Source organism: Lissotriton vulgaris, chromosome 1_2, assembly GCF_964263255.1.
Source record: "Lissotriton vulgaris chromosome 1_2, aLisVul1.2, whole genome shotgun sequence".
Lineage (NCBI taxonomy): Eukaryota > Metazoa > Chordata > Amphibia > Caudata > Salamandridae > Lissotriton > Lissotriton vulgaris.
This window is the reverse complement of record NC_141686.1, coordinates 281,423,626-281,438,039: the sequence shown is the minus strand read 5'-3', so window position 1 is coordinate 281,438,039 and position 14,414 is coordinate 281,423,626. Positions and strand designations below refer to the sequence as shown.

Genomic DNA, 14,414 nt, shown 5'->3' with positions numbered 1-14,414 from the left:
AGTAAGGGGACTCATAGTAATAAAAGCAGACACACAGAGATAAATATATATACACAGAGATAAAAGCAGACCGATAAAAGTAGACTCAGAGACAAAAGGATATAGAGAGATAAAAATAGGCATACATAGATAAAAACATAGAAGCAGACACACAGAGATAAAAGTAGACACAGATAAAAAAATATGCAGAGATAAAAGAAGAAGCGCAGAGATAAAATGAGACACACAGATAAATGTGGAGACACACAGATGCAAAGACACAACCAAGGAACATCTCACCATTGTGACTCATTGGGCATAATCTCACACAATGTGTCTCACTCCCTTGTGGTTACACTTGCCACAGAGTCTGCTTCCTACCTGAGCTAAGACATCCGAGGCGTACTTCAAGTTCTCTACGAAGGTGTTTTCCATCTCTGTCGCTACGGCCGCTCTATCCAGTCCTGCAGGAACTCGACCCGCCATGATATGGATCCTGCCCAGAGACAGAGGACAGAGGTGGTGTGAAATAGAGTGAACTGTGCAACCAAGTCTTAACCAGTGGCCGCGTCTCCATCCATGGTCCAAGACCTCAGTTCGCCATCAGATGATGATGGTGAGAAGTCCAAGAGAGAAGCCCCTCTGAAGCATTCCAGATAAAAGAGGGACATTTCTTGTAGAGAAGGACACCCCTCAATCACAAGTCACATATCATTTATTCCTAAACTCACAGATGCTCCAAATAAAATGCTCTGTTGACTGTGTTCTACAAAGTCAAGAGACCAAAAAGTCAACAGACCAACACACCTCTGGCTGAGTGAAACCCAAGTATTTTATTACAAACTCTTCAATGTAGCATCAGAGGGAAGATATTTGGTGTATTTATGAAATGTAAGCTTAGACTGAACCCAGTGTCAATGCAAACAGCATGAACAAGATCCTTTCATACAACAGAAGGGTGAACAGTTGGGTGCTGTCGGAACCACACACTCTGGAAGATTCAGAAAGAAATAGTGAATCTGCACACGCAGGTTTACATCTCAGGCGGGCCTAGAAGTACTACTTTTCTGAAATTCACAAAGATTCCCAGAACAATGCATGAAAAGCTGTGCCAGGTGGAGGGTTCTGGGCAATTTCCTGGGATCCTATCCCTGCTGTGCGGGGTTCCCCGTAAAGGAGAACTCCACATGGGGGGGAATAGGATCCCCTATGCAAATCACTACATATTATTTCCACAAGGAAAACATTTTCCCCCATGGAGAAAACTCCCCCAATACACTGCCATAAAATCTGGGGATGATCCATTGCCCTTCCCTCCCTGAAAAGGGATTTACGTCAGCCACGGGTTGGAGTAAAATCCAACTGTTTCTAGGCGCGAAAGGGGAAAGAGAGGGGTTTGTGAATGCTGACGAATGCCCAAACTTTGAAGGCTACCATGTCTTGGAACATCCAGTTTCCATCGCCTCGGGTGGGATTCACGGGTGCGGAGACCTCACACAGTCATGATGGAGATCTTTGCAAACGTAAATGAGCTTACTCCTGCCAGGAGCCATTTGTGAATTTCTGGCAGCCAGAAGTGAAGCAGATTTGGTCATAAAAATGTGCTGTCTATGGAGTCCTTGGTGATCCCTACGTGAATGATCTGCCTGTTCCAGTGCAGAAGTCATCAGCCCAGGACTATTTCCAGCTGGTGCGAGGGTCGTTTATGCAGACGATGACTCCTGTCACCCATGACTACTGTTCATCAGCACTCATTACAACAAAGCTTGGAAATCCAAAGAAGGTCTCCAGTTTTAGCTATCTGAAGGCCTGAACAGAGGTAAGCAACACGTGTTGTTTCAAGGATGAGCCCAGAAGGAACTGCCCTTCCTAGGGCAGCGTGTGAAGTGCTCCTAGTAAACAGCAGTCTGGGGGCTTTAGGCCACTACAGATATATTAAGTGTTTGTAAGACTGTGGCTAAGACCATCTGGCTGCATCAATGTTCCACTTGTGCTAAGAACCAGGGTCCTGTAACAAGGATCCTACCAGACAAAATGCACCTCCTGCTCTCTGGGCAGGTACTTTTGGGGACCAGAAACACCCTAAAATGACTCAGTTATCACAGAACGAGGGAGAACCTCTTTACTGTTGGATCCAGAAAATCATTAAAAAAATGTAGGGCTAACCTCAGTAAGTGACTGAGGTCTGTGACTTTAAAGCCGGACCCCAGCCACGACAATGAACGACTTACAAAAGGTATCTCTGTTTCTACGGTGTGAATTAAAAAGAACAACCCCATACACCCCTCAGGAGAATCAAGTAATGACTACATAAGATGAATGTTAAGGGCCTTGAAGGGGGCCTAGGGCCTTGAACAATGCCCACTAAGGTGTGAAATAAACAAAAAGGGCAACTACCAAAACCAGCACCAGGGATCTGGAGGCAGGCTGGAACAGACAGACGTGGCAATCAGTCAACACAGGTAAATATCTACCAACCATAGATCATTGTCGGTGGCTTGGAGACAGGCTGGAACAGACAGACCAGGACATGCCAAATATATGCAAAAAAACTACGAAACCAGGGCTAGTGCAAGTAAAGATATATCAGGCCAAGCCGTGGCAAATAGTTACCAGACCACGGCCAAACAGAGGCAAATAGTTACCAGACGAGGGTGAGTGACCATGGAAACAGACATGCAGGCGCAGGCAGACGGAGGCAAATATTTGTGAAATAGAGTGTCTGAGCCAGTGGTCTCAAACAGGCAGGTACGGTCATACCTGTCTATCCGAAACACAGGCTGGCACAGTCATACCTGGCCATCCAAAACAGAGGCACGCATGATCATACCTGGCCATCCGAAACACAGGCTGGTCCGGTCACACCTGGTATCCGAAACACAGGCAGGCACGGTCATACCTAGCATCCAAAACACAGGCAGGCACGGTCATACCTGGCCATCCGGAAGACAGGCTGGCACGATAATACCTGGCCTCCTGGTTAGAGTCACTGCTCTCTCCAAGAAGCTTCACTGTTGTGGGACTGCCCTTAGCGCCGCTCAAGCGCCTTGCCAGGTAGGTGTTTGAGGTCCTTTTTCAGCCGCAGGCTCCTGGCTGCCCCTCATCCCCGGTGGTCTAGTGGAAGAGCTTGCTTTTCTGCTAGTCCGCTCTGTGTGTGCCATCTTTTCGGTTTGCCTTTCTTTCCTCTGCTTTTCCTTTTCATAGCCTCTTTCCTTTTCTTAGCCTCCTTTTCCCCCACGCTCCTCAACGCTTTTCTTTCCTTTGCCTGCTTTTCCCTTGTGCTCCCCGCCGCTGCTGTCCCCACGGCCCCTCTCCCTCCCAGCTGTTCACCCCACCCCTACTTAATGGCAGCCGCTGCGCAGCAAGAAGAGCAAGACCTCTGACCTCCTGGTCAGAGTCACTGCTCTCCCCCTGCGCAACTTCACCATTGTGGGACTGCCCTTAACGCAGCTCGAGCTCCTTGCCGGGTGGCCCTTCACCCGCAGGCTCCTGGCTGGCCTCATCCCTGGGGGTTTAGTAGAAGAGCTTGCTCTTCTGCTAGTCCGCTCTGAGTGTGTCATCTTTTTCTATTTGCCTTTCTTTCCTCCACTTTTCCTTTTCCTTTTCATTGCCTCTTTCCTTTCCTTAGCCTCCTTTTCCCCCACGCTCCCTGCCGCTCCTGCCCCAGGGATCTTCCCCCCAGTGTGTCGTTCCCGCCTCCCCCCTCCAAGCTGTTCACCCTCCCCTCCGACCCCTACTTAATGGCAACTGTTGCGCAGCTGCACTGCTGGCACGCTAAAGGAAAGCCAGTCTCTGCCTATCCGCGACCAGCGCCAGTCCCCCGCCTGTACGACCCCAGCACTCTCCGCACACTCAACCCTGGACGCAACATCAACTGCCAGCTCTCAATGCTGACACTGCCACTGCACCTTCACCCACCTCTGGACCCAGGCAGCTACCCCCAACAGGCCGGACACCACTGCACTCAAGCCACTGAGCTGCATCCTCCTCAACTTACCCTCCCTGCACAGACACGCCGTAGAAGTCTCGGAGCTCCTCAACACTCACATGCCCAAAGTCACCTTCCTCACAGAGAAGCCCGCTCCTCTCCCGACATCGCAACCACAATCCTTGACAGATACTAGATCTTAAGGAAAGACAGCCCCAACCGCCCAAAAGAAGGCCTCAGCATCTTCCACAAGAGCTCCCTCTAACTCACTACCACCAACTCAGATGACGCCATGGAACACATCCACTTCCAGATCCATCCCAGCCCAAGAACGATGCTCCACGGAACACTCGCCCACATACCTCCAAGACCCCGTACCCACTTCACCAACATCATCGCAGACGTCGCACCCCACGCCCTCGCCTCTAGGGTCTACATACATCTCAGATACCTGAACTTAAACCTGGACAACCACAGCGATCCCAACACCACCGCCTCCTGGAGAACCTCACCAACATAGGGCTGAAGCAACTTGTCTCCGTCCCCACTCACGCAGCAGGACACACACTCGAGCCCATCTTCGCTGGAGGAAACAACATTCACTTCAGCCACACCACCGAACTGCTCTGGACACAGCACCATTGCATCTATTTCTCCTTCACAAAACCCACAGCACACAAGCGCTTGCTCCCCCCCCCCATAACAGCTGGAACAAAGTCTCCTAGGAACACCTCATCTCCGCCCTCACCTGCACTATCACCCGCACGACAGACACCGACAGAGCGGCAAGCAGCATCCACCAATGGATCGCCAACTGCGCCAACACCCTCGTCCCCCTTCAGAACACCACGAGATGACAAGAATATTAACTGTTTCTCCACGGAACTCCACGAATCCAAGCGCTCCTGCCTATGACTGGAGAAGAAGTGGAGAAACAGCAAAACCCCAGAAGCACACTCCGCCTACAAAGCAGCCATCACAGCACACCACCAACTCATCAAATCAGCAAAGAAAAGCTTCATACAAGACAGAATCCCCTCCAATGCCCACAACTCCTAGGAACTCTTCGCCATCGTACAGGAATTTGCCAAACCCAACAGCGAAACAACTAACGTACCTCCCTCCCAAGACCTCTGCAACAAACTCAGATCCTTCTTTCACCTCAAGATCAAGACGCTCTACAACAACTTCGACGACCAAGACCACGACCCCTCCTCAACTCCCACCCCCAATGACACCATCCAACAGACCCTTCTCACCTGGAGCCCTCTCACCACAGAAGACACCTTAAAGACAATGAAGAGCATTCACTCCGTAGCACCTACTGACTCCTACCCGCCGTACATCTTCCACCGGGCCACTACTTCCATTGCACCCAAGCTGTGCCGAACTGCTACCATCGAGACCGCCACATTCCCCGATGACTGGAAACACGCCAAACTCAACTGCCTCCTAAAAAAGCCCTCTGCAGACCCGACGAATCTCAAGAACTTCAGGCCCATCTCTCTACTCCCTTTCGCCACCAAAGTCATCAAAAGGCCGTCAACACCCAGCTAGCACACTTCATAGAAAGCACCAGCATCCTAGACTCCTTTCAATCCGGATTCCGCAGCAACCACAGCACGGAGACCGCCCTCATAGCCGCCATCGACGGCATCCACGTCCTTATCCACCGAGGCCACACGGCAGCCCTCATCCTCCTGGACCTCTCAGCAGCTTTCAACACCATCTCCCATCGCACACTAGCCACCAGGCTCCACGACGTATGCATCCGAGGAATAGTCTTAGACTGGATACGATCTTTCCTCTCATGCAGAACATAGAGAATAAAACTCCCGCCCTTCCTCTCAGAACCAACAGAGATCAGATCAGATGCGGAGTCCCCCTAGGATCCTCCCTCAGCCCCACACTCTTCAACGTCTGCATGGCCCTCCTTGCAACCATCGGCAGAAAGCACGGACTCAACATTGTTTCCTACGCCAATGACACCCAGCTCATCCTCTCTCTCACCAAGCAACCCGATATCACCAGGCGCAATTTCCAAGTAGGGATGAAAGCCATCGCAACCTGGATGAGCAACAGCTGCCTGAAGCTCATCGTGGAGAAAACAGAAGTCCTCATCCTCAGCTCCACCCCCTCAGCATGGGACAACGCCTAGTGGCCTTTCGCCCTCGGAAACCCACCCAGTCCAACGGACCACAACCGCACCCTCGGCATCGACTCTTCACTCACCATGAATCGCCAGATCAACGCCGTAACCAGTGGCGTAACGAAACTTGAGGGGGCCCCCCTGCAAAGAAGATGGAAGGGGCCCCCTCCCAGCGGCCCAGCCCACCACCTACCTCTTTTCCCCACCACCCAAAAATGTGGTATATTTTGATTTGAAACCACCAACATTTAATGAAATGCCTCTCGTTCAAAATTTTTATAAGAAAATGGGAAAACTCTTAATATATAAACTACACCATTTGTAACATTATTTTCAAGAGCAGATTATTTAACTGAGACAAAAATCAGAATTCAAAGGAGTGTTCCTATTCGATTAGGAACTGCTTATTGCTGAATAACAAAGAACTGTTTAGGGTCTGTATCAGAATTTACATTGATAGACAATAACTTGAAACTTTGAAAGACAAACCCGAGACTGCAATTTCAGAGACTGACAATATACATGAGGAGTACACAAGATATAACTCGGTATCCTGCCAGCCCCAAGACAGAGAAACTAGTGAATTATCTGCATGCCACACACTTGCGACTGTTAAGGGTGTGCATGATAATAAGGTGAACCGAGGAAGCACTTTTAATTTCTACCTCATGTCTTTACTAGTAAGCAGGACAAAAACAGGCAGGTAAATGAGGCTGATGATGAAAACTACTTGGATGCTTCAGAACATAGTTGCAGATAATTGTCATTTTGAATGTATCCTTTCTGTAGTGTAAACAATGATAATTGCAAGATTTAAGGAGTACGTTTTACAGACAAGAGAAAGCAAAAGCATAAACAACACAGCATATAGCATAAAAACAAACCATATCAGCAAGTACCTAATGACAGAATCTATACAACTATAGTTGGTAAAGCAAAGGAAAAAATACAAATACTTTCAAAGTGCAAAATAAAACAATCACCAGTCCAGCAATATAGAAAAATCAAGCATGTTTTGTAAAATCAAGGAATGGATGTAAGAAGGCGAGTACTCAAGGGAAAGATACAAAAGAGGAAATAGCAGAAGGGATGAGATTAAGACGTAATCACTCAACAGTTGGATGAGGACAATAAGAGCCAATAATGCAGGAGGTAAAGGGATAGATACAAGAAGGGATGATCTAAATGTATGGCTGCAAGGAGGCAGGAGCTAAAAGGACAGAGCCAAAAAGACAAGTGATGAGGGGCTGAAGCGGTCTTGAATGTATTATATTGTCATATTTATGAAGGGCTTACAACCCCTATATGGAGCACTGAAATCCTTGCCTACATGAGTAGCAAGCTACACTATGTGTAGGGTGGTTGGAACGGTGTTGTATTTGTTTTGATGCTGAAGCATGCAAGCAAAATGCAGTGAAAAAGGTGAGCATAACTTTAAAACTAGTTCCCAAAGACGGACACTTACAGTATTGGTGTACTGTCCGCTGCAGGGGCCCCCTGGCACTCGGGCCCCCCTCTGCACTGCGGGGCCTTTGTTGTGCCCATGGGGACAGCATTGGCCAGGGCATCAAAAGAAAAGTGGCCCCAATTATGAATTAGATCGTAAAAAAGGGCCCATATTTGTAAATTGTGGTTGTTTTTAACTTGTAAAGAACCGCTGTATAATATGTTTGGTAAGATATGAAAGACTGCATTGATTTAAGCTATATGAGGCAATGTTGCTTTAATACAAGAGAAATCACCTTTCAAACCGGCCCAGCAGACTTTAAAACCGACCCACGAACATCCAAAAAACAGGTCCAAACACTGACCTGCCAGACCAGTCCATCAAATACTGCTTGATTGCCTTATACTCCAGTCCGACCCCGACAGCCTCAACAGGACTATCACATCATAACTCTAGCACTGCGACTTTCTTTCTACAAAACCCATCTCTTCTGCAGAATAGTGCATGTTAAACTGAAGCTAAGGTTGCATCTATTGACTTTTTGAGATATTATCTAATTGCAGACATGTGTAGGCTTCTGCATGGGCTTGCCAATATCCTTTCTACAAGAATATGCGTCATATAGTCAAGACATCCCTCGAAAAATGTTAACATGCATATTTGACTCTGCAGTGCTTCACAGTTTCTCGTCTTCCTGAAGTAGTGTGGCTCACTGGTTAGAGGCGGCAGACCCGAGAGCAGGGTTCGATTCCCGGCGCGGCAGGTTTCTGGACCAGGGTCAGCGGACTCGATAATTCTCTCGCCTCGGTGCCCACTCTGATCAGCGTTCACACTTGGCAACTCTGGGCATTAGCTTGCCTCATCTTCACTAACGGCCCCACCAGACCGCCGGGGATGCCTGGTCTCACCCTGGAGATACCCATTAAGGGACCATCTCTCAGGGAAGCCAGGAAGGGTTTCGCAGCGGTCGAAGCGCATTGGGACCCTCCGGGTAAGTAGTGCGCTATATAAATGCCTATACATTTACATACATTTACATTCCTTCACTGTCTTTTGAATGGGTGTCGCACTGGTGGAGGATAGGAGAAAGCCAAGACAGATGAGCAGTGCTTAATTTGTAGGAGAATGAGTGCCGGTGCCAAAGCTCTTCTCATGTATCTGTAATCTAATGCCAGACACTCCCTGTGAATTTATCTCACTCTTGCAGGTTCCTCCTTTGTCCCTTTGTGAAGTTTTTTGTCTTTTTCTTCCTCCTTCTTTCTTCTTTATGTGTTTTTTCCTCTCTTGGGCTAGGTAATTGTCTGATGAGAAAAAATAAGTGCTGGTCCCCGAAAATGAGTGCCGCTGTCCGCACCAGCAACCACTGCCTCAAATTAGGCACTATATGTAAGCAAGTTAAAGTAAATTTCATGGTGACTTTGTAACTCCTATGGTGTCTCCTGATCCAACCAATGAGTGGTATTGGTTTGTGTAATAGTAATACGAGTTATATAACTTTATAACAAGCTACTGCCTGTGGCAGAAAGTTAGGTTCATTCTTTTTTTTAATTTAATAATCCTGTTTTTTTTTGGTCAGTAATCCGCAATCTTATTCATTTTTATGTGGCTACATTAAATGGTCCTCTTATACTGGTCTTGGCTGGAATTGGGACCCTCAATGGCACATTCAATAAGAGGTCTCTATTTTGACTGCCCATGAGAAAGATTTCTTATACCAGAAGAATTAGTTGCACACACCTAACTACTAAGGAGAAATAAATAACTATTAAACCTTTGCCTCGTTTTCTGAACAGAAAGAGGTCTATAGAGAATAAACAATGTGACTTGTAAGGAAGTGGATTTTACATCATATTGATTTCAGATATTCTCTAATTGCTCCAGCTAAAGATTTTCTAAGAATGTGCTTATCTTACGGAGTGTTATTATCATTATAGTCGGCGCTGTGAGCCAAGGTATTCCTATGGATTCCCATGGATTTTCCTTTTATTAATAATTTTTCAGAGGTGAATAGATATACATTTTTCTGGCCTTTCACTGAAATCGAAGTCCTCACTTTTATCCTTACTCCACATAAACAGAGCTGCATTGCTCCCAACCTTGTTATGGCGCAAAATGCAAGCTAATTACAATGCACGCCTACAGTTGTGATGAACCATGGAGCAGCGAGTTAGATACTCCAGAGAACCACTTACGAGCAAGGTTTTTTAAAAAGACAACATATTACTGCTTAGCAAAATAGCAACTAAGCCAAAACAAACTACAAATTATGAGAAAAATTAGAAAGGGGCTGTGAGGAAAGGAACCCATTCCGTATTTAGCTTTACAGGAAGTCGCACATTTTAAATGGCAAATTGTGTGTAATTAGAAAGTCTAATATGGAAATTAGATGCAATATTTATTTATGGTATGTATCGCTTTTAGCAGTACAGTTTTGTATAGACCTAATTGGCACCACAGCAATCTACAGTAGCATAGCAGGCCCTTACATAAATTCATGATTATTATGTACAGCCACTTATCTGTGAACAAGTTCTGCTACCAGTTTCTTTAATTAAGCATACAAAGGGCTCCCTCATCTTTGCATTTTCCATAGCTAGGACATTGATATTATTTCCTAAAACCAAACACTGAGGCTGTGTCACGAATGCATCCATCACTGGAAGGCTACTTATAGTCAGCTGGATTTTTACCCATGTCAGCAAATTTGGCAATTTGCAATTTCTGTCTGTCTGACATGCTCCCTTACATAGCTGCCAATGTTTCAGTTTGCTTTGTGTGAAATTCTTAAAAAAATGTAAGTGTTATTATGAGTGACATTTCAACAACTATGCGTGACACTTTCTTGCGAGCAGAAAATCAAGCAAAGAAGACGAGGGAAACGTATAAATATCAAAAGTTAGACCCATTTGAGCTACGTGAAAGTAAGAAGATTGTTGTATTTTCTGCACTTATGTTTTGCTGTACCCCTTTAAGTCTTACATTCCATTTTCTGATGTCATGCTCCACTGTGTTCTCTCTGGTCAGTTAGCTCCCTGCTTTCTGATGGGAACACCAGTTATTCTCTGTAGTGCATAGGCTTCTTTACTTCATTTACCACAAAGATCTTGCAACTGCTGCCAATGCCTGAGGTGGCTGGCTCATAATTACAACGAAAATTATCAAAATATTACACATAGCAATCTGAAACCTTGGCAACCATGAAAGAGGGCGGGCATCTCTTCACATGACATAGCATTTAAGACTGTGCCCATACTCCTGTTCTTGACACCGAGCCTTCTTTACTTACATATTTCATAAAAGTGATAGGAAGACTCTTTTGTTCTATTGCTATTTAAGTGCTTCTCATGTACAATGCTGATCATATCATAAACTTGTGAATTTTGGATGGCATATTGTATTGATTAATAAGAATAAAAAGGCAGAAGCATTGCCAAATAGGCCCAAAAAAAAGATACGCTGCATGGTGAAATAGGAGCCCTCAGGTATCCAAATCTACCCTAAAGCTCTCACAGATTTTAGGGGGCATAGGTAAGTTTCAGCGGACAGCGCAATTTAAGCCAGTCTCCCCAGCGCTTGAAATCTACAGTGTTCAAGCTAGACCTGCTGTAACTTATGGTGCAGAACTTTGGGGACATTCGAGTACAGCAAGCCTTCTCAGGGTTGAACGGGCCTTTATGAGGAATTTGATTGGTCTACCCCAAAGCACCCCGCTCATACCCTTGAGATTTGACCTAGGAGTGGAGCCCATCTCTGAACTATTAGCGGCCCGACCCCTCCTGTACTGGAGAAGGCTCTGGACAGTACCGGAGCTTGCGGATTATAGAGCTGAGTTTGCTGCTGTCTGGGGGGCGTTGAAGAGCTAGAAAATACCCTGGTTGCTCCATATTAAAACTATTGCCTATCGAATAGGAATGCCCCAAATATGGGAGACCCCGGCGGAGAGTTGTCCAGTGCTTAGGAGAACTGTGCTGCTGGTCTCTCTGAGGCACTACAACCTAAGTCTGCTGTACCGTTCGCCAAGTATGGGCAGGTTGTCTTCGGAATTTTTGCAGGTAAAACTCGTGCCCAGTAGGGAGGAATTTCTGGATCAAATAGAACCTCACCCTGCAAGAAAACTATATACACAATTAAGGCACGGCTGCCTGCCACTTGGGACACGGACCTGCAAATGGGCAGGTCAAGAGGAGGGAATCTGCCCTGTCTGCAACAATGGCAAAGAACACATTGCCCATGTTTTGTTTTTTTGCCCTGCTTATAGCGTCATCCGTAGAGCCTGGCTGGTACCACTATATAGAAATCTGGGACTAAAACATTGTGCTCAAGCCGTTAGAATTTTAAAATATGATACATCCCCCCTTATTGTTTTCTCGGTCTCCCGCTTTTTGTACGGTATGTGGCGCAGAAGGTCCACTTTGATTAATTGTGACTAATTTTTAATGATGGCCATTTTTCGTGGATAACTGATTGTTTAATAATGTTTTAACTGCTGGTTCTTAATTATTTATGTATTTTATTGTATGTACATATTTTGCTTGTGCTTTTATGGTCGTTGACCGAAATAAAGTTATCACGAAACGAGAATAAAACAAATCACTTTTACCAGGTGGTGTTTGTGGTCCAAGGTGAGGTGACACAAAAATGTAATGTGATGGGAAAAGGTTTATCACTTGCAGTGGGGTGAACTGAGTTGGTAAAGCTGCCAATGAAGGCCCCACCTTATTCATAAGCGAATGCTGTAAGCAGGAAAGTAAGACTTTTGAAGTAACTCCTAATAGCAGCCTCAGTTGTCACCACTAGAAAACAATAAAAAGCGGACATCTCGAAATAAGGTCCAAGGCTGAGCCAAGAATTAAACGCCAAAAAGAGCGAGCTCTGCGTTTTAGACTGCAGAACCACAGGACTCTATAACAGGATGTGAGGCGCCCTAACATAAAGCTCAGCTGCCTCAGGCCACTATATGCCATACATTAATTAAGAGTCCGCTCTCTGACTCGCAGACTCTGGCTGCCACCTTCAGCTGTGGCATGACAGCATGATTGCTGGGCAAGCCCGAGAGGCTGTGAGACTGAGACACACACAGCGCTCACAGCCAGGCAGGCTGTATCATTTCGAAATGCCACAGCAGTAAAGTGGCCTATCCTAGGAACCTGCGCACCACCCCCGACACAGAAAACTTACTTGCATGAGTCACTAGGAGAACTGCATGCACCCTGTAGCAATGGGGAACCATTTATGCTATTTAAAAAAAGAAAGTTACTGCTGTTATGTTTTACCGTTGGTTTTAGAACTAGCTTCTTCGCACGGTTCACCCTGGAGTTGAGCTTCTTTTACCGCTGCAGAGTAGATCTTCTTGCCCTCGCGGTCAAGACAGCGCCCCACCCTCCACCATACGTGCTCTCTGATCTCTATTCTCTACGGAAAGAAGTCCACCGTCTGAAAGTATCGAACTGCATGTAATAAGATGATCTGTAGCCGAGTAGTATTGATTGATGATGGTTTATTGATGGATTTCAGGTTAAGTCATGTAATCATTCAAGTATCATCTATGGATCATATAAGTATACTCAAGTCTCTCCTAAGCCCCACCAGGAGCAGCTCTCTTGCTACTCAGCCCTCTCTTCCAACTGTCATCCATCCACCAGGCACACCACACATTCCATATTACCTCACACACACAACATTCCACCATTCACCCAGATAGGCTGAGTAGCAAGACAGGTTAATGGGAAAGGCACATGGCATCCAAACCAGGATACCACACTGAAAAAGTTGATATCTGTTCAGAGCTAGACGCTTCCCTGCTTCCGAGAGAATATCGCCCAAAGAGGTTTATTTCTTGCATTCTTTTTATTATGGCATCACCCGCAAACCAGCCAGTGCCGAGCCGCGCCTTCCTCCAAACTTCCCGCTTCCCGGCAGCACAATGTGACGCCCCTTGCGCGCAATTGTACGCACTACCTGGGATCATGATGTCAGGTCGCCGCGCCGCGTCTCTTTTATCGGAGAAGAATGATGCCTTTGGTTAGCCTCCTCAGCAGCCCACAGTAATGACAGAAACTAACAGTGTGTGATTGATTAGCAGCCACTTTGGAAAACGTTCGTTTGAATGTTAAATTACTTCAACTATTATGTGCAATTTCTACGTACACTCTGGGTTCATTCTATTATTTCCCGGCATACTGTGCCCTGCAGGGAGCCCCTGGAGCTGGCGGGGCCCCGCACAGTAGGGGCTGTGGGGGCCTTTGTTACGCCCCTGGCCGTAACCTCTGCATGCTTCAACACCCTTCGCATACTTTGCAAGACGTTCAAGTGGATCCCCCTGACTACAAGAAAACCGTCACCCACGCACTCATCACCAGCAGACTGGACTACAGAAATGCGCTCTATGTCGGAATCAACAAGAAACTCCTCTGCAAACTCCAGAACGCCGCAGCCAAGCTTATCCTCGTCATCCCACGACATGACCACATCACCTCAGTGATCTCTACTGGCTTCTAGTCGAAAGAAGAATAACCTTCAAATTGCACACACATGCATGCAAAGCCCTCCACAAAGCCGGACCCCAATACCTCAACGACAAAATCTCCTCCCACGCCCCCAAGAGAAACCTCTGCTCAGCTGACCTCACCTGAGCCACCATCCCTCATTTCTACAGGACTAAAGCGGGTGGAAGATCTTTCTACCTAGAGGAAGAAGCCCCCTCGCCCCCAACCTGCAATACTTTTAGGTCCAAGAGGAGGGAGGAAAATATATACCAAATAGGAAAGAAACCTCTATGCCGACCTATTTAATTTAACAAACGACCACAAAGGTTCTATGCTGCCACGCCACCCTCAATATATGTCAGCTATCTGAACAGATTTCATAGCATTTTATGTGGAACATCAGACATTTTATAAATTTCAAAACTT

At 46.4% G+C, this 14,414-nt stretch overlaps 1 protein-coding gene across 1 annotated transcript in view; it reads right to left on the bottom strand.

Annotated features, from left to right (window-relative positions):
• Positions 1-14,414, bottom strand: part of HYI (hydroxypyruvate isomerase (putative)) — an 80,219-nt gene that overhangs the window by 47,019 nt on the left and 18,786 nt on the right. Inside the window, exon 3 of the mRNA XM_086953212.1 lies at positions 361-475. Coding sequence (XP_086809338.1) covers positions 361-475 — 115 coding nt within the window. The remainder of the gene's footprint in view (positions 1-360; positions 476-14,414) is intronic.